The sequence below is a fragment of the Heterostelium album genome, assembly GCF_000004825.1.
Source record: "Heterostelium album PN500 unplaced genomic scaffold PPL_contig8, whole genome shotgun sequence".
NCBI classification, from domain to species: Eukaryota; Evosea; class Eumycetozoa; order Acytosteliales; family Acytosteliaceae; genus Heterostelium; species Heterostelium album.
The window spans coordinates 943,608-963,692 of NW_008805085.1; the positions used below are offsets into that span (position 1 = coordinate 943,608).

Here is a 20,085-nt window from a genome sequence, read left to right on the forward strand (position 1 = left end):
TCATAATTAAGTAAATTGTAAATTAATAAAATATGTATTCTACCCAAATATTGTTCCTTTTTTGTCTGTTATTGATTTGTTTAATTATTTATGTATTATTTATGTCTAACTTTTTTTTTTTTTTAAAGTTTCTTTTCAGCCTTTAATTTTTCATATAAAAACAATGAGGATAGTGTCTTTCCATCTGGACTCTTCTTCCAGAGATCTTCAAGTGGAACGATGTCGAGAGTGATCGATTCATTTTCCTCAAGTGCACCAGTGCATTTGTTTTGAAGTTCGTCGATCTTTGATTGCTCCAAGGTGTCACGGAAGAGGAACAAACGAATGAATTCGTCGCATCCACCTGGTGATGGGTACATTCCCTCTGCAGTGTCACCATAGGCCAGCTGAGTGAGATCTACCAGCTTGTCTTCGGTTACTTCGATACCGGTCTCTTCTTTCATCTCCTTGGCAGCGACACCAACGAAATGACCGCTACCGTCCAACATACCGGCTGGAATCTCACTGTAAGCGAATCTAGCTACTGGTACACGAGATTGAACAGTGAGAACACTGTACTGACGACCTGTCTCTTTTGAGGTGAGGATAACTAAGATAGCTACCGAACCACCTCTACAAAAGATGATTCCTGGTACTGGTCTGTTCTCTGGCAAAGCTACAACTTCAGCTTTGAACTTGAGGAAACCAACATTCTTACCAAACATATCGATCGATTGCACTTGAATTGAATTTACTTTAAGTTTATCTTGTGTTTCCATTCTTTTGGTCCATTTTACAAAGTTTGGTGCGCTGAGTGCCTAATTAATAAGTGATGTATATACATACAATAGTACTATCAGCATCAATCAACCAAACAAACATTCGAAAAATTAAAAAAACAACAACAATTTATACATACAGTTTCAGCAGGTATATCAGATGCAAATGTAACAGGTACTGTATTACCTCTAATTGTAATTGTTGACATTATTGATCTATAATTATTTATCTTCTTAAAATATTTTAACATATAACAGAATATATTAATTTAATCTATATTTAAATCTTCACCAACAACCATGATCTAAAAATTTGTGCAAAAAAAAATCACAAATTTATTTAAATTTTAATTAAAATTTGGGTCACTGTTTTCTCAGAATTAAAAAAGAATTACACCTAAAATAAAACATAATCAAGTGATAATATCTGTTAACAGATAAAGATTGTTAAGTAATAGAATTAAATTAAGTGATCCTTGGTCATAGCAGAAAGAACAAGCTTTTTTTGACCATTGTTTAATAGAAGAGTTCTTTTTTTTTTTTTCGTTTCTAAGTTTGATATCTTGATTTATTTAGTTATTTGTTATTTTTTTCATTATTATATAGTGAATCTACAATTTAGTGGTTGTTATACTTAATTATTTGTTTTGAATATCCAAATGTGAGTGGTTTATAACTGAATATTGATTTAAACATTGATGACACGAGATAACTTTTGGACTCTGTTTAATAAATTATCACTTTGTTGCAATGTTTGTTTATACATGGAGTTCTTTGAATCTGATCTTGTTGTCTCTACAACACCAGAGACTCTATCGATTTTACAACTGATTCTTCCTGCAGAGATGAAACGTGATAACTCTCTGTTAAAAACGAGTTGATTTAAATTGTTATTAGTTATTTGTAAATTCAATCAAACAATCAACAAATCATTATTTACCTATCAATAAAATCAAAAGATACACCGAATTGATTGGACATTGATTCTAAACGTACACTAGAGTATGACTCCAAGTATTGGTTGTAACTGAGGATTCTGAGTTCTCTGGTCAAGAAACGAGAGTGAGCGGCGAGATAACGGTCGTTCTTGGTCGATTCGGAAAAGTGTGCCAAGTGTACAAAGTATTGGTTGTACTCACCGTCGTAGTAGCTGTGGAGCAGCTCACTGAGGTGTGGAACGTCGCCAATCACCGAGAGTACGTCGGGCGAATCGATGACCTTGGTCTTCAACGAGACACGATCCAAATGCAACATCGAGGTCAACACGAGATACTCTACAAAGATCGGGTAGTCGATGAACTCGACCGAGGTGAACGATGCCAGTGTATCCAAGTACAACTCGGAGGCCTCCTTGAATTTACGAATCGACATTAAATATACAGCTTCATAGGTCTTCAAACGGTTCTTACGGTCCCAGTCACCGCCTTCCTCCACCAACGATTTGGCCTTCTCCAAGTTACGTGTGATAATATCGTGATCCATCCAGAAGATACCCATACGAATCACTGTAAATATCAAATCCAACTTCTGACCGAGTGGTACTGTCTTTTCATAGGTTTGTCTATAACTTGAGTATGCTTTATCCTATTATTATTATTATTATTATTATTATTCAGAAAAATGGCAATATAATATTAGAAATCATCGTTATAACTTTTTAAAATATTGATCAATAAGTCTGGTATGATTATTTACTTTATCACCAATTCTACAATAGTAATCAGATTTCGCTAGGAATGCTTCTCTGATTTCAGACTCACCAAAGTTTTCTTCGGCATCTTTTATCTTGAAATTCAACTCTGTCAACTCCTTTTCGTTTTCCACTCTTAATTTCTCTGATAACTGACGATCCTCTTCCCATTTCAATTGTTCAACTAATTTCTTATAAAGTGGTAACATTTCTAAAAAAATAATTATTAAAAAAAAATAATAACAAATTAACTTTCAATGATTCTATTCTACTCTATTCCATTTCAATAATAAAATAGCCTGTAGTACATACGATATTTTTCAATCTCTACAAGTAAATCTTTCTTTACTACAGCATTACTTGGTTGTTGTGTTGCAAGGAATACCAATTCAGATACACGCAAATCTGGTAACTTTTTAATCTCTTCTTCCATTTCTATTTTGTTGTTTTATTTTAAATAAAAACAACTATAATAATAATATTGAAAAACAAACTTTTTTGAAAAAATAATATAACTGACTAATATTAATAATAATATATAAATTAAAATGTACACAAAAAATAAAATAAAAATGGATGTGATGTTGATCTTCACTTGGAAGAAAAAAAACTAAAATCAAATTAAAAAAAAAAAATTAATTAAAATTTTTAAAAAAAATTAAAAAAATTTGATCAGTTTAATTAAAAACTGTGTGTAGCAAAAAAAGTAGAAAATAATACTACTTTAAAGACTACATTTAATACACAAATATTCTAAACTATTCTTTTTACTTTGATGTTGATTTGTTAGAGTATGACAAGTTTGCTTTATTGTCCTTGAATTTATAAAGAGAGAAAGGATAATAAAATATTAAAAGTGAAGTCAAAATTTTTTTCAATAAAACAGTTGTTTGTTGTCGAAAGAAAGATGACTTTCTTTATTTTCAATGAGAACAAGTTATCAAGTATTAAAGAGATACTTACTCTCTTCAAAAATGTGTTCTTTGTTATTCACAATTTTTTATCAAAAAAAAAAAAATTTTAATTTTAAATTAAATTTTTTGTAATATATTTTTTCATTTGTTTGCAAAACCAGTTCAGTTATTTATAAATAAGTTTATTTCAGAATATTTAAAGATAAATATATTTGATGATGTCGGAAGAGAAAGTGATTTTGGTCACCGGTGGAACTGGTTTGGTTGGTAAAGGTATCGCTGAGTATATCAGACAACAAGGCGAAGCACGTACCAATGAAAAGTGGATCTTTTTAAAATCTTCTGATGGTGACTTAAGGTAGGTAATTGCTATTTGGTAGTTTGTTTGTTTGTTTGTTTGTTTTTTGTTCTTCATATATGTTTGTTTGTTTGTCAACTTTATATATTGATTGATAATAGTTAATTAACATACTATGTTTTGTTTTTGATATATATATTTGTTACTGAATATTTATTTGCACAGATCTAAAGAGGCAACTAGTGCTATCTTCCAAAAGTACAAACCTACACATGTCATTCACTTGGCAGCCAAGGTTGGTGGACTCTTCTCCAATATGAAGTACAAGGTAGAGTTCTTCCGTGATAACATTGCCATCAATGACAATGTGTTGGCTTGTTGCAATGAGTTTGGTGTCAAGAAGTGTGTGTCTTGCTTGTCGACCTGTATCTTCCCCGACAAGACTACCTACCCAATCGACGAGACCATGGTTCACAACGGTCCACCACATCACTCGAATGAAGGATATGCCTACGCCAAGCGTATGATCGACGTACTCTCACGTGCGTACAACCTCCAATATGGTCAATGTAAATTCACAACCGTCATTCCCACCAACATCTACGGTCCACACGACAACTACCACTTGGCAGACAGTCATGTCATTCCAGGTTTAATTCACAAAACCTACAATGCTATGCGTAAGCATCATAACAATAGTAATAATAACCAATAGTAGTAATCTAACGACAATATTATCAAAAACAGAGAATAATACAGATTTAACAATTATGGGTACTGGTAAACCATTAAGACAATTCATCTTCTCAGAGGACCTAGGTAGATTGTTTGTTTGGGTGATGGATAACTACGAAGAGACTGAACCAATCATTCTCTCAGTTGATGAAGAAGCTGAAGTTTCTATTGCTGATGTTGTAACAATGATTACAGAGGCAATGGAGTTCAAAGGAAAAGTTATTGTAAGTTAGAGAGAAAAACATAATTATCAGATATGAAAGAATATTATTACTGTATTTTAAATACACACACACAATACTAACTAATCACCTATTTCTCAAACAAACTTTTTATTTATAAAAATTAATTAAAGTATGATACAACCAAAGCAGATGGTCAATATAAAAAGACTGCAAGCAACAAGAAATTGAAATCACTCTATCCAGGACTAACATTTAAGCCAATGAAGGAAGCAATCAAGATCAGTACTCAATGGTTCATCGATAACTATGAGACTGCTCGTAAATAAACATTTTAAAACAAAATACAATCAAACTTATAATTATATGACTTTTTTTTAATATTGAAAGATAATTATTAACTAAAGACATAAGAAAATGAGGTGAGTCACCCCCTTTTTTAGCATTTTCTCATTTTTTTGTTTTTTTTTTTTTTGAAAAAATAAAATAAAAAACAAAGGTTTATTATTTATTTTTATTTTTATTTATTTATTTTTGTTTTTTTTTTTTTGAATTAATTAATAGTAGTAATATCCTCTATAAGATCTTATCATTGTATAATCTATAATCGAGAATAAGATTTCTTTATCGATTTTGATTTACTATAGATTAAATCTAATTAGCTATGGATAACTCTTATATTACCAGTAAGCTATTACATTACAACTCATAATTATGAATCGGTTACAGTATACTAATAATTTCGATTTTCATTAACTATCTAGAGGATGGTAGGGTAGCACAGAAGACAAATTGGAGGCTATCGATCATTTCCGACTATTTTTGGTATTTTTTAAATCAAATCGTATTTTTGTAAGTATTTTTGTTGAATCTAACAAACAAAACCAACAAAAGATCTATATTCTCATTTTATTATTACGTCTATTAAACATTACTATAGTTTTGAAACACTCTTTTCGGACCCTGCAACTGAAAAATATAAAAAGAAGCATGGCGATAGAGATAGAAACTATTTAGGTTGGAATAATGGAAATGGTGGTGGAGGAAACGGAGGAGGTGGTGGAGGTGGCCCTAGAATAAGAACACTTAATCAAGTCGGAAAGGCATGTAGTCCGACTGTAGGGTGAGCCAGATAAACAGTCTAGTGCTTAATTAAGCAATTACATTATTGATGTCAAAATTGAACTACTCGTCGTTTTAAATACCGGTACTGACAATACAAACTTCAATAATGATGCACTAGACATTTCGGTAGTTTCGACTTAGTTGATTTCTGGTGGTAAAAGAGCGATCGATATCATTCAACTGACAACAACACAAAACAACTTGTTATCAAATGCAATCAATCAAACTTTACAACTAGAGTGATGATATTTAATATCTTAACCTCAAACAGGCGATATTAGATTGAAAAATTCATCTAATCGAACTATCAAATTCACAACTCCCACGATTCACATATGTAAATGAAAATCAATCAAATGAATACATAGTAAAAACAATTATTATTTCTTTCTAAAGCAAATAAATCTGAAAAAAGATAAATGTAATTAAATATTATATATATATATAAACAAATTTGTCATATGACATCTAATAATTTATTGATCAAATGCCAACTATATTAATTTATATTAAATTTTAAGATAAAAAGAAAATAAAAAGATAAATTAGATTAGATTAGATTTCTATTTAGTTAGAAGTTGTACAATAGTTTTGAATACTTACAGAAAATACACTCTCTGATTGATCACCAGAAACTGTTATATCGGATGGATCACCAAATTGTGATGAATATGTTTTCTGTAAAGATCAATTTAAAAATCAATTGATTAGTTTTTGAATGAAAATTAATGATATCATTAATATAAAGTAACTGACACATACCAGTAAACATTTGTTATAGTGTGTCAATATCGCCAGTTTTGATTGAAAGTGTGGTCTGACCATGTTACAGTAATATTCATAGCCAATAGTCGATGTTGCTTTTTTGTCGTACTTTTTCAATATCTTTCTTATACCCTCTTGATTCAATTCTACAAAACTCAATAATCTCTCTAAATCTTTCATTGTTGCCACAATTCCAGTTGCATCTTGTGTCTACAATAGATATTATATTAATATCATAATACCAAAATCTATAGATTTCATCATCATCATCCATTCCGTTCATTTGATTTCATACCTTTTCTAAATGTTTAACTTTTCCGGCAATATCACGCTCGTTGTCCGTAATGAATTTATCTATCTTTTGAAACTGCTTCCATAAGGATCGCAGAAATGTGGAATTTCTGTCTGTTCTGTGTACTGGTGTGGTTTGTTTGTTGTTCTTGTCGTCGCACAACTCCATCAATAGTTTCTTTAGCTCTTTATAATCTACATAGTTTGCTTCCCACTCCTCAGTCATATTATTTCTAAGATATTTTCCATACTTCATTTTCGATGTTGTTACTTGTTTACTATATTACTATTATACTATATATTATATATATTTATATCGTTATTTACACAAAAGAGAAAAAAAATTAAAAAATTAAATGATTTAAATTACAAAAATAAAATAAAAATAATTGCAAATATTAAAAATTAAAAAAAAAAAGAGTAATTTTAAAAAATAAATATATAAATATAACTTGAAAAATGCGATAACTACAATGATTTGAATAAAAAAGGGGGTGAACGTATATGTTGTGTGTGTTGTTTTGTTTTGTTTTGTTTTGCCGAGTTTACAAAAGTTTGATGATGATTTTTATAAATATATTTATTTTTTTTTAAAACAAATAATATTATAAAAAAATAATAATAACAACAATAAATAAGAAAGTTATGTGATGTATATATGTGATATAAATAAATAGTGGTAATATAATAAAAAAGGAAAGAAAAAAAAAAAGAGTTGATTGATTGATTATCGTTAGGAATCCTTTTGCTATGATTCTTGTTCTTTAAAGTCGATAAGCAAATAAACAAAAACAAACCAGCTAATGTTATTTGGTAGTTGTTATTATTATTTCTTTTTTTCTGTTCAATGGAGTTTTGTTATTAAGTCGGTTATAAAAATCAAAAAAAAAAAAAGATAGTTTTATTAAATTTATTTATATTTCAATTTTTTGGGTGGGTTTTTCACCACAACAATATATTTCGGATTAATTTTCCCAAGTTAAAAAAAAAACTTTCTTTCTAATCACAAGTCCAGATTAACAATGATTCCAATTCCTTGAGTTGAGTCAGCACCACTTTTATTCTGGTTTGTTTTGATTTGTTTTCGTTTGGTTTGCCTACCTATTCTTATCTAGATATTTATCGGTATTGATCAACATAATAACAATAAATAATATTAAATGAGAATTCATTATCTAAAAGTAAAGTAAATTTCCTTGAAAAACTGAAAAAAAAAAAAAAAAGTTGTTATGATTTTAACATTATATATAATTATATTATTATTTTATTTAATTTTTAATTTTAATTTATTTTGTTTTGTTTTTTAGAGCAAACACTCTACATCTCTTTCTTAATTAGAGTTAGAGTTATGATTGAATTCATTTGGTTGGTTGTTTTTTGTTTTTTTCTTTAATATTACTTCTTCGACTCGTGTGTTTCGCTTCGTTTCTTTTGATTATTGTTCTTTTGGTGTTGTTGTTGATGACGATGATGATTGTTGTAGTAATGAGAAATTAAAGGATCCAGATTGGTAGTCTGGAAGCAACTGTTTGAAAAATTCAGATTTTGAAGTCAAGTCAGAGATGATACGTGAGAAGTTAAAGGTGGTACGATCTTCGTGTGGCAAAGTTACAGTGGCGCGACTATTTTCGGCGTTGGTGAATTTGATGTCATAGCTCTTACCACCGATGACAATATCTACATGTGGTCCGACGGTCTTGATTGATTTGAGGTCGGTCGACAAGAATACAATGTTCTTGAAGAAGCTGGCCGATTCGAATTGCTGTGCCAATAATGGAACGGCGTTGGCGTTGATCTTTATGCTGGCGAGCTCCGACTTTTCCAATGTTTGCTTGACGAGTGTTTCGATCGCTTGAAGTTCAACAACCTTTTGAGTTTGTCCCATCACTGGGTTGTAGAACTCCTTCTGGATCAATGCGATCTTGTCGTAGTGCGAGTTGAGGAAGAGCATCAACTCCTCTTCACGGAAGTTGAGTGGAATGAAAATATAAGCAACATCGTCATCCTTTGACATAATGAATTGATAGTGATCCGAGAGTACCAAGTTGATGTTGGCCCAACCGAAATCGGCCAACTTTTGATTGGCTGTGGCCATTTGGAAGTTGGCTGCAGACATTGCCGGTGTTGATGATGTTGAATCGGCGGATTCAGAGATGGCCGATTCAGCCGATAGTTTATCTTTAATTACCTTGTCGACCTTTGAATCGTGTTTTGATTCGCCAGCAGCAGCGGTAGTGGCGTCGCCACCGAATGCAGGCACACCAAAGTCAGTGACCAAGTTTGCCTTGGTGTTGGAATTCAAATCGATCGCGAGTGGAGCAATGTTTGGACGGTCGGTAAGTAAGTCAATGGTACGCTCTGGGTCGTCGAATACAAGCACCTGTGATTTGGCTTTGCTCGATTGATCGTCGCTCTTCATGTTGTTCGGGAAGAGCATACGCACTGGTGTCTCTGTTTCGATCATCTTGCTCAAACGATTTACACACTCCATTGCTGTGCTAACGAATGGTGCCGATTGAATGTAGTTGAATTGATTGGGATCGACGATTGTCAGTGGTTTCTCACGTGTGTCTGAGCTGGTTGTGGCGACCTCGCTCGAGGCAACCATCGACTCTACTTTGGCCTTTTGTTCGGCTTTGCTCAATCTTGGGTATTTCTCCTTGACGATCGATTGTGCAATGGAACGCTTCTCTGCTTCGTCCATCTTTACATTGTTCAACTTCCAACTGTTCATCGCTGAATTCTCAAGACGTGACTCTGGCAGTGAAATCCAACGATTGGCACGAACCTGCTCGAGAATCTTTATCATTGGAATATTCAACTTGGAAATGGTTGTCTGTGAACGATTGAATTGATCTCTTACACTTCTCATTGATCTTTGATTTACAGAGAATAGATTTTCAATAACAACACTATTTGCACCCAATGTCCTGGAAGTTTGATGGAAAATTAAATAATAATTAGTCAAATGGAAAACTCAATCGACAAAAAAGAGAGTTATAATAACTTACTTTTCAAGTTGAATAGTCGATTTCTCTAACATTGTAATATTGTTTTTGGAGATGGAATAGAGATCTTTGAAATTCTTTACAACTCTTGGTACTTTTTGCTTGATGTATGGGAGTACGTGGAGTGGATCAAAGTCTTTGTTGAGGATGACAAAACTCTGAGCTGCGGCAGAGTTGGCGAGTTTCTCATAGAATTGTGGTGAGGTGATGAGAATTGGAAGTTGGTGCCACTCACGGAACTCCAAAGACTGTAGTTGCGACTTCAAGTGAAGGATTTGACGTTCTGCCTCCTCACGGTATCCGAGTGTACGCATCACGTTGACGTCACCCTTGATCTGCTCGCCAAAGTAGAAGAACACCTTGTCCTCGTTGAACAACTGGAGTAGCGAGGTCTGCTCGAGCGACAACTCGGCGAATTGACGGTGCTCACTGACGTTGTTCTGCACGATGAATTCATCGAGGATACGAGTCAACGCAAACTCGGACTCACCGTCTTTCGGTGCGTCAAAGTACTCCTCCCAGGGGTCGTCAACGAGCTGGTCGACCTCGTTGGTTGGACGGGTGAGTTGGTCGAGCTCGATCTGCGGAATGCTGATATCGGCCTTTCTAAACAACTCGTAGAGTTGACGGTGAACGGCGAAACGCAGCTCGGTGACGTAGCTGACCAATGCCGACTTGGAGGTGGCGATGGTTGGCGCTGGCTCCTCAAAGATGAGTTCGTGCTCGAGGAATCCCTGGGTGCCTTCGAGGGTGTGGTGATGGAAGGCGAGTGACAGGGTGGTTGGAATCTTGTCGAGTTTCAACTCTTCGGACGATCCTTCGGCGACCTTCACGTAGGAGTCACGTGTGCGCAACAAGTTGTTGAGTGCGGTGAGCGATCGCTGATTGACCTGTGATTTCGATGGATCCTGATGGAAGTTATCGGGGTGAACCTTTGCCAGGAACTTCTTGAGATGCGAACGTAACAGTCCTTCGAGTTCACGTGATGAATAGTGATAGGGCATCATCTTTTCCACTGGTTGTCTCTTGTTGACCTTGACTTCACGCTCTGCCTCACGGACATTTTCATATCCCTCGGCAATGTTGACGTTGATGTCCAATCCATCGAACAACTTCTCGTCGATATTCTCAAAGTTGTCTTCCTCTGCTTCTTCGTCCTCATCAAACTCCTCATCGAAATCCTCAGCAACATCGTCTTGGTTATCTTGATCATTACTGTTAATGCTATTGTTGTTGTTGTTGCTATTCTTATTATTCAATTCGTTGGAGGCAGCAGCAAATGCATTAGCAGCAGGTGAATCTGACTTTTTAGTGAATGATTGATTGAATGATGATCCAGCAACATTTTGTTGTTGATGTTGTCTGTTGTTTTGATTTTGATTCGAATGATGTGGTCTCTGTACAATTTGTGGACGTTGTTGACGTGATTGAATATTTGTAGCCATATCTTGTTGTTGCTGTTGTTGCTGTTGTTGTGGTTGTTGATTTTGTTGTTGTTGTTGTTGTTTATTGTGTTGTTTATTATGTTGTTTCTTTTTTGGCTGTTGTTGTGGTGGTTGTTGTTGTTGTTCATTCTTATCTTTGTTATCAGTCGAATATTTCAATGACTGAGAACACAATCTGACCAATGAAAGATTGCTAGAAGTGGTAGCACCACTCACCAATGCAGTATTCGAGGGTTTAATTAACCCGATCAGTCTATTCATTCTCTACTTTCAACTAACTATATAAATTAATATAAATATTTGAAAAAAGAAGAAAGAAAAACAAACAAAGTAGAATCGTCAAAATCGACTTAACAATGAAAAAACTTTACTCTCTCAATGATCTACATAATGTAATTCGTTATTCAAAAAAATAAAATTTTGAAAAATCATTTTTTTTCATTCATTTTTTCCAACAAAATTTTTGCCCGTGATCAATCAAAGACAATACAATCAAAAGGTAGTTAACTGATCTAGATGTTTAAGATTACATTGTCATTGTTTGTTTGTTTTTTTTTATTAATTTGATTCAATATTATCTGTTTTGTTTTGTTTTGATCAATTTAGTTGGATTGGTTGAATGAAGAGTTTATTTATGAATATAATATATATAGATCAAACAATTAAGTGGTAGTGGATGAGAGGTGAGAGTGTATATTATTACTATTATTATTAAATGTTTACATTTAAATTTGATAGAATCCAAATTCGTGAGTGTTCTTTTTGATTGCTGACTTATAACCTTTTTCAAAGTCTTTCGATAGAATAACATAACGGTTCTTTCTGATTGCGTGCATACCGGCTTCTTGACAAATCGATTGAATTTCAGCACCACTTAGCTTATCTGGTCTTGATACAACTGTTGTTTTAAAATGATAAATGGAGTAGTAATTTGTGATTTGTGTTGTTAGTATAAATTATATGATAATTAAAATTACTAATATTTAGCAAACTTACAATCTTCTAAATCAACTTCATCTGATAAATTCATCTTTGATGTGATAACTTGGAAAATAAGTCTCTTTTGACGACGATCTGGTAGTGGGAATTCAATCTTACGATCGAGACGACCTGGACGCAAAAGTGCTGGATCAAGTGTGTCCTGTCTGTTGGTTGCCATAATTACTTTTACATTTACAGATACATCGAAACCGTCCATCTGATTGAGCAGCTCCATGAGAATTCTTTGAACTTCACGATCAGCACCGGTCTGCGCGTCGAAACGCTTGGTGGCGATAGCGTCGATTTCGTCGATGAAAATGATGGCCGGTGCATTCTCACGGGCCAGTCTGAAGACGTCACGCACCAAACGCGGTCCCTCACCTAAATATTTCTGTACAAACTCCGAGCCGACGACACGGATGAACGATGCACTGGTGTGGTGTGCAACGGCCTTGGCCAACATGGTCTTTCCGGTGCCCGGTGGACCGTACAGCAGCACACCTCTTGGTGGATCGATACCGATCTGCTTATAAAGATTGTGGTGAGTGAGTGGCAACTCGACGGCTTCACGCATTTCTTGCTTCTGAATGTCGCTACCACCAATGTCAGAGTAACTCTCGGATGGTTTCTCGTCGGCGCCCAACAAATGGATGCTCGAATCCGATTCTGGTGGGAGTGTATCGACCAATGCATTTGAATGACGTTGGAGAGCAACCGATGCCGATGGTTTCAATAACTCTCTATCGATTGTACTTAAAATACGAACACATAATGTTGATCCTGATGTTGATTGAACAATACTTTTTGTATTGTTAAAAAATAAAAAGAAATAATAAATTAATAAAAATAAACATTATTATGATTATTATTATTTTTTAATATTATTACATACCCATTGTTGGTATCTACCATTTCTAATAATTGACCAATCAACAATGGAACGGAACGAATACGCTTAACTTCCTCTTGTGCATGTAAAAGCTCTCTCTTTAAGTTTTTATACTCATATTTGATGTATTCCTCTTGAATGTTGAAAAAGTCCAATTTACTCTCTAGATTCTTCATCTTGATATAGAGATCTTGTTCTGAATGATGGTGTTCATGTTTTGATACTGTAAGGGGCTATAAATAAATAAATTAATTAATTATTACTATTCTTTTTTAATTTTACAAAATTTCTATCTTTTTTTTTTTTTTTTTTGGTGTTTTTATCTATAGTATTATTGATATTCATATTATTATTCTTATTCTTATTCTTCTAATCTACTACAACTTTTCTCTTTCTTTTCTCTCTCAATCTCTGCTTTTAAATGTTTAAAACTTTAATTTCTATAGATACTATACCTTTGATGGTAATAAGCCTAATTCCTCCATCTTATCAATCTACTAACAAAAAAAAATAATAAAGTCTATAAACAATAAAAAAATATATAAAACAACAGATAAATTAATAATATATAACAAAAAAAATATAAAATAGATTGGGTTTAATTAAAATGAACATCACTCAATCAAAATAAAGTTTTAACTTTTTTCATTTTTTTTTTAATTTTTCAATTTTTTATTATTTTTTTTTGTGTGACATGACTTGAATCGAAGTTCTACAATCTACCCTATCAAATTCGGTGTTTATTTATTTATTTATAAACAATTAAAAGATATTATTACTATTGAACATTGCAAACATACAGAATATAATTAGAATAAAATAAAATAAAACAATTATTTAGAATCTATAAACATTTATAAATATTAAAAAAAAAAAAAAAAGAGATGTCTGATAAACCAACAACAGAGAGAAGTCAATTGTTTCTATATAAGAATGCATTCAATCCGAGTGTTAAATTCACACATGTGTGTAAACAACTATGTTGTTTGTTTGTTTTTCTTGATATTCTTAGAGAGGAAATGTATGAATAGTGATTACTAATACTTTGTTCGATCGATATTTTTAGAAAGAGATGTTATTGAATGTATATTGGTTAAGACAAACCATTAGTTTGTTGCTGGGTGTTGTTTGTGGTGCTATACCATTAATGGGAATGGTTGGACTTATTACGTATGTATATTGCAAACAACAACAACAACAATAGAAGAAATACGTGGTGGTTACCTGTTACTAACAACAACTCAAATTCAAATAATTTAAATACATACAGATTTTTCATTGTAAATGCAGGTTTCACAACAGTATATTATTCAAAAGTTTTAGAGGTTGAAGATGGCGATGTAAAGTGGGAATTATTCCAAGAAGGTTTCTTACCGTCGTTTGCTGCTTTCTTAGTATGTTTATTATTTCATTTTATTTAATTAACTAATTATTAACAAAAGTTATTAATGTTTATTCAACAAACAAACAGGTATCTTGGATTTTATTTTATAATATGCTTCATGTTTAAAAAAGAATAATTATAGTAATAAAGTTTAGATACAGATATAGATAAAAACAGATATTATAGATTTTAAAGATAAAATGGATAGTTTAAAGAGAAAATTTGTAAATGAACAACAGCAACAAACTTTGACAGGAATATCTATAAATGAAAAATCTATTCAAAAGTGATAACTATGAATTTAAACGATCAAAAATGATTAATATCTTATATTTAAATTAATTAATTATAATTTAGCAATGAAAAGAAATTGAAAGCCAATGATAATAATACTGATTTGTACAAATCATAACTTAATGTATACTAATTGATGAATCTTAGATTGATTAACCAGTATTTTTTTCTTTTAAAAACAAAAGAGAATCAATAGGAGATATTAGTTATTTTCTTAAAAGTGCTGAATTTAAAAGAGACGTTGATTCATTGAATTCCCAGCTGAAAGAAAAGATTGAAAAACTCAGAAAACTATCTTTGGAGATGGTAATCATCGAGACGAGAATGAAGAATTATTTGAATTCCGGTACTCTTGCCGAGATTAAAGCCATCAACCAATCATTACAAGAAACAAAAATTCACAATGTCTTTGTGAAAGAAAATGTTGTTAGAGATAATTGATCAAAGAATGAATAAAATAATAAAACTTGAAGATTTTTTTTTTTTTTTAATTTTTTCTTTATTTATTTAAAAAATTTACATAAAAAATATTTTTACTTTATGTGTGACGAAAGCATTTGAGGTTTAAGTTTAAGTTTATAAGGATTGTTGCTAATATAACTACTTTTGTGCAAAAAAAAAGTAGGAATAAGAGTGGAAAAAATCAAAAGATTGATAAAACATCTGATGATTGGTGGTGGAAGAAAAACAAGTTGTTTCTAGATAGGCAATATTAATATAATAGGATGTTATATATGTCGATATATATAATAAATATATAGGTGTTAATATATATATGAATAGGATTGGTTGTTGTTGTTGTTACTATTGTTGATTTGGAAAAAATGATTATATATTGGTTTCGATTGTTTGAGTGATGAATGGAGGTGATGATGGTGAGTGTTTGTTTGAGGGAAGGCGTCGGTAAACGGAACTGGAAAAATCGTTATACCAAGTCGTACATCGTTGTTATTGTGGAAAAAATATGGATTTCGAAATTCAAAAGCGATTGATGAATTTGTAGAGAAAGTTGGTTGGTTGGCACTGCTTGAGTTGTGTTGATTAACACATTGGCGATACCATCTGGTTCGATTGGTAAAGTTGTTGTTGGGCAGCGTAGGAAGAGTCGATGGTATAGACTTGTTGTCTGGATTTTGAGGATTGATAATATTGGAGTTGTTGTTGGTGGAGTTGCTGTTGGAGTTGTTGTTGTTGCAAGAGGAACAACTTGTCTTGTTGTTGTTGGTATTGGATGAGCTCGAATGGCTTTCTAACGAGTTGTGGTGGGTTTTCAAATGGGTGTTTGAATGAGGATAAAAAGATTTGTTGATTTTCATAGAGGCTGAGAAGGTAGGAAGTAACTTCGTCGGTAGTCAAGAAGAGGTTGTAGTCAACACCAGTGAGGAATCTTCTCTCCATGAGATTCATATCCTTCAAGGAGAAGTTGAAGATTTCAGCAATGATAGCATTGTTGACTTGAGTAGATTCCGACCAGAATTTCAATGTTACAACGGAGCTGTAAAAAAAGAAAAGAAAAGAATATTGAAAAGAATAGAAATAGAATATTAATATTTTATGTTTTTCTAAGAATGCAATGGAATGTTATAACTCTATAATTACCTTGTTAAGAGTAAATTGAAAAGTTGGTTATGTTTAATACCACTTCTATGTACAAACTTGTCGGCGTAGATGATGATTGGAATCAAAAGATTAGATGAGCACTTCATCATATCCAAGATTGCCAAAACAATATCAAAGATTTCGTCGATTGCAATGAGAACTTCTCTTCTGAAGGCAGTCGATTCGTAGGCTGGATCATGTTGGATCAACCATCCGTATACTTTGTAGGAGGCAACAATTCTTTCTGGAATCATTGGTTTTTGTTGAAGTGAACGACTTTGGAGAAGACGTTTGAACATTCTTTGATAGCCATTTGCTCTTTGAGTGGCTTGTTGTTGTTGTTGAACTTGTTGGTTTTGCATTGTGTAATTATTTATATAAAAAAGAAATGAATGATTGTTGTAGTGATGTCGAAAACAGTGATTGTTTGTTTGCTTAAATGAAAAACAAATGTTGATTGATGTTTAAAAAATTATTGGAACTTTGATATGTCTCAGTATATCAAACTGTGAGTCCTGGTACAAATTAAAATTGTATTTTTAGTGGGAAGATTGTTGGAGAAGACAGCTTTGAATTTGGTTAGGCTGTAGTGATAGGAAAGTTATATATAAAGTGATAGAAGTTTAAAAAATTAGTAAATGATGGTCATCAAATTTGAAAAAGATAAACAAATGTTTAGGAAATGTGATTCGGTTTGATTGGGTTGTGGTGTGAGGGTGTGTGTGATAGAGAAGGATATTGGAAATATTTTTATAATATCAAAAAAGAATTGTTGATACTATAAATTTTAGGATAGATATTTGTTTTTGAGCAAAAAGTTGGAAAACAATATATCTTTGTTTGTGTAAGAGATAGAATAGGATAGTAGAGAAAGAAAATAGGAATGAAAAATATTATAATAAGAAATACTGGGTTGCTTATTATTATTATATTTCAAAAAATAAAAAATAAAACAAAAAATATATATTGTAGAGTATGTGTATTGGAAAATTATTAAAGTGCCTGTCAGAGTTGAAGGCTTTATAGAAAAAATAAAAATAAAATTATTAAATATATATTTTAGTGGTTGTTGGTGAGAGGAATCAAAACTTTCATGAAATATCTTAACTTGTCGTGTCTTGATATTGAATAGTGAAAAAGCCTTGATGGCGGCATGGCAATGCCAATAGTAATGGGGTGGGCTTGATAGTTGTAAACACAAAAATCCAAAATAAAGCAAACCAACCCAAGAACAATAGTTTTTAGTTGGAGTGTGATCAGATTTTGTTAGTTGTGTTACAGGAAGGTCAAAAAACCTAGTCGTTAAGAAATCACCCATTACGCAAAGAAAAAAAAAAAAAAAAAAAAAAAACCTAAATTTTTTGCAAAACTTTTTAAAAATCCACCACCACACCCAATTCCATTCATGGCTGATCGTCACTTTGGGCTCTAAAAATGAGCACCAAGATATGCGCATAAAATAGTCGATCTCGGGAAAAATTTAAATAAATTTATATGGTGGTGGGTGGTGTTGTTTTTAAAAAGTTGTACACACTTTTTCGCATGGTATGATTTTTGACAACTCTCGTTGTTATTGTTGTTGATATGTATGATTTTTTGTGATTGGTGAGATGCATAGAGCTGCATATGATGGGCTTGCTTGTGAGATAATTTTAACTTTGATTAAACGACAACAAAAAAATAAAATAAAATAAAACAAATCTTGTTTTTCAACACAACCATTCAATATGATATTTTAGTCAAAACAACAAGAATCCAAATCACCAATATCACAACAAAAGAAACCAAAAATCCAAATAAACTATTTAATAAAATATAAATCTCGAATTTTCATTTAGACTTTATTTTGATAAATCTATTGAGGATTTTTGGTTTTGTTTTTTTTTTTTTTTTAATTTATTTTTATTGGTCATTGGTTTGCATTATTGTTCATTGTTTTTTTGAGTTGCAAACATTGTTATTATTTAAATTATAATTATTATTAATATTATTATTTTAATTGATTTTGAGTTATTTATCCCATTCGGAGTTATTGCATGTTTTTAATTAGAATAAAGGCATAATTAAACAAATCAATTGAATTGTAGAATTAGGACCAAAACCAAACTAAAATTAAATGATAAACCCGTTTGTCGGAATAGGTAATTTATAAATTGCAAATGACACAATAAATTGATTGTTTGTGTGTTGAAATAAAATTTTTATTATTATTTTAAAATGAACAAATGAAAATGAAAGTAAAAGTGAAAGTAAAAGTAGTTAAAAAATTACTTACATTAATCATATAGTGTTTATCAAATAGACGGTATTGATTTATTTATTATTATTAAAATTTAATATATAAAATATAATTATTATAAGAATAATGAAGTAAAAAGATAATCGATTGTTTGGATGATGATTTATTATAGGTATAGAATTACAGAAAAACAACACAGGAATATGAGTTGTTTGTGAAGGTTTATTATAAGGGAAAAGATAAGATAAAAGATTATAGTAAATAGTTATAAATATAACAAAGATATTATTTTACAATTGTTTGGAAGTAGTGAACTATAGAACTGATAAGTATAATTAAAGAGTTGTATTTATATCTCTTTGGAATGTTGAGAAAATATAAAAGGGATATGATGTTGCCAATCGGTAAAGAAGCACTTTTAATTTATAGTTTTAGTGTTGCTCATGCCTTTGGTAGTTTGATTGGTAATCTAGCCCAGATCAGTTAGAAAATGGTATTCTCAATGGAAGATGGCTTTCTGTGTCATACAGTTACACCCATTGTCATGTCTTCACATGCATCATATTCTCTCTTCTTAAACAACAACAGCAACAAAACAACAACAACAACACACAACTAAACAAACACACAGATCTTTCAAGATCGCGCACCGATAGTCTTTTGACTAGCTGTAAAAAAATGTGTGAAAATTTTTGTTTTTTTTTTGTTCATTTAAAAAAAATGTTAACAACCACAACTGACACCACCACCCACAAAAATTTTTTTTTACCACCTTTAACTTTTTTGCAATACCAAATCTATCAAATAGACGGGAGCTCATGAACTAGAAAATTAGTATTGGTTGGCATGTCCATAGTACAACGAGCTGATATTAAGTTATCATGAGAATTGATTGTTCTATGTTAATCCATTTTAAGATTATTGCAAAAAAAAAAATCAAGTGAAAAAAAACAATAACAACATCAGTTTAAAATTTTCGGGGCAATTGCAAATATCTTAAGATTCATATGATTTCGCTCCAAGTTGAGAACAGTGTTTGTGCTACTTATCTTTTATGCGAGATCCATTAATGCACAATGGCACACTGACATATGGTGTTTTTTGTTTTCATTTTTAATCGTATGAACACTTCAAGACAAACCACTACATACATACAGGTCCCTCATTTTTATGTCTTGAACTTTATTATATGCTATTAAAAGCAATTTTTTTTTGGTATTTTTTTTTTATTTTTTTAAGATCTAGCAAAGACATCAAAATCACTATTAAATCCTGTGATGGGTTTCATTGAAATGGGTGGGTCAAAGTTCAACCAAACCATGACATGATTCAGATTTTTTGTTTCTGGAGTCTTTTTTTTGCAATGGTATTGGGCTCCTGGGCGAAAACCTTAATTTAGAATCACACACGACTTTTCGGACTTGCAAAATCCAAAAACAATTTTTTTACTTTAAAAGTTATACAACAGTTCAAATTTTAATTTTTTTT

At 31.7% G+C, this 20,085-nt stretch overlaps 8 protein-coding genes across 8 annotated transcripts; 2 read left to right on the forward strand and 6 right to left on the reverse strand.

The window, feature by feature from the left end:
• Positions 1–122: 122 nt before the first annotated feature.
• On the reverse strand, positions 123–967 carry PPL_04026 (uncharacterized protein; the record flags this gene model as incomplete). The annotated part of the gene is made up of 2 exons (XM_020574939.1): positions 123–797; positions 899–967. The coding sequence occupies 2 exons, from the start codon at positions 965–967 to the stop codon at positions 123–125; spliced, it is 744 nt and encodes a 247-aa protein (XP_020435353.1).
• A 479-nt stretch (positions 968–1,446) lies between these two features.
• On the reverse strand, positions 1,447–2,881 carry psmD6 (26S proteasome non-ATPase regulatory subunit 6; the record flags this gene model as incomplete). The annotated part of the gene is made up of 5 exons (XM_020574940.1): positions 1,447–1,480; positions 1,523–1,621; positions 1,699–2,342; positions 2,454–2,659; positions 2,761–2,881. 5 exons carry the CDS (start codon positions 2,879–2,881, stop codon positions 1,447–1,449), a joined length of 1,104 nt encoding a protein of 367 aa, XP_020435354.1.
• A 699-nt stretch (positions 2,882–3,580) lies between these two features.
• Positions 3,581–5,955, forward strand: PPL_04028 (GDP-L-fucose synthetase; the record flags this gene model as incomplete). Its single annotated transcript, XM_020574941.1, has 8 exons — positions 3,581–3,720; positions 3,886–4,358; positions 4,408–4,619; positions 4,751–4,898; positions 5,240–5,263; positions 5,342–5,429; positions 5,518–5,680; positions 5,941–5,955. 8 exons carry the CDS (start codon positions 3,581–3,583, stop codon positions 5,953–5,955), a joined length of 1,263 nt encoding a protein of 420 aa, XP_020435355.1.
• Positions 5,956–6,178: 223 nt separating this feature from the next.
• On the reverse strand, positions 6,179–6,984 carry PPL_04029 (SPX domain-containing protein; the record flags this gene model as incomplete). The annotated part of the gene is made up of 4 exons (XM_020574942.1): positions 6,179–6,196; positions 6,306–6,380; positions 6,465–6,677; positions 6,763–6,984. 4 exons carry the CDS (start codon positions 6,982–6,984, stop codon positions 6,179–6,181), a joined length of 528 nt encoding a protein of 175 aa, XP_020435356.1.
• A 1,209-nt stretch (positions 6,985–8,193) lies between these two features.
• PPL_04030 (uncharacterized protein) lies at positions 8,194–11,472 on the reverse strand (the record flags this gene model as incomplete). Its single annotated transcript, XM_020574943.1, has 2 exons — positions 8,194–9,688; positions 9,770–11,472. The coding sequence occupies 2 exons, from the start codon at positions 11,470–11,472 to the stop codon at positions 8,194–8,196; spliced, it is 3,198 nt and encodes a 1,065-aa protein (XP_020435357.1).
• Positions 11,473–11,936: 464 nt separating this feature from the next.
• On the reverse strand, positions 11,937–13,730 carry psmC4 (26S proteasome regulatory subunit 6B; the record flags this gene model as incomplete). Its single annotated transcript, XM_020574944.1, has 5 exons — positions 11,937–12,109; positions 12,208–12,992; positions 13,085–13,314; positions 13,537–13,575; positions 13,722–13,730. The coding sequence occupies 5 exons, from the start codon at positions 13,728–13,730 to the stop codon at positions 11,937–11,939; spliced, it is 1,236 nt and encodes a 411-aa protein (XP_020435358.1).
• Positions 13,731–13,965: 235 nt separating this feature from the next.
• On the forward strand, positions 13,966–15,200 carry PPL_04032 (uncharacterized protein; the record flags this gene model as incomplete). The annotated part of the gene is made up of 5 exons (XM_020574945.1): positions 13,966–14,102; positions 14,352–14,475; positions 14,633–14,751; positions 14,823–14,864; positions 14,981–15,200. The coding sequence occupies 5 exons, from the start codon at positions 13,966–13,968 to the stop codon at positions 15,198–15,200; spliced, it is 642 nt and encodes a 213-aa protein (XP_020435359.1).
• Positions 15,201–15,800: 600 nt separating this feature from the next.
• Positions 15,801–16,720, reverse strand: PPL_04033 (uncharacterized protein; the record flags this gene model as incomplete). The annotated part of the gene is made up of 2 exons (XM_020574946.1): positions 15,801–16,254; positions 16,359–16,720. The coding sequence occupies 2 exons, from the start codon at positions 16,718–16,720 to the stop codon at positions 15,801–15,803; spliced, it is 816 nt and encodes a 271-aa protein (XP_020435360.1).
• Between the last annotated feature and the right edge of the window lie 3,365 nt (positions 16,721–20,085).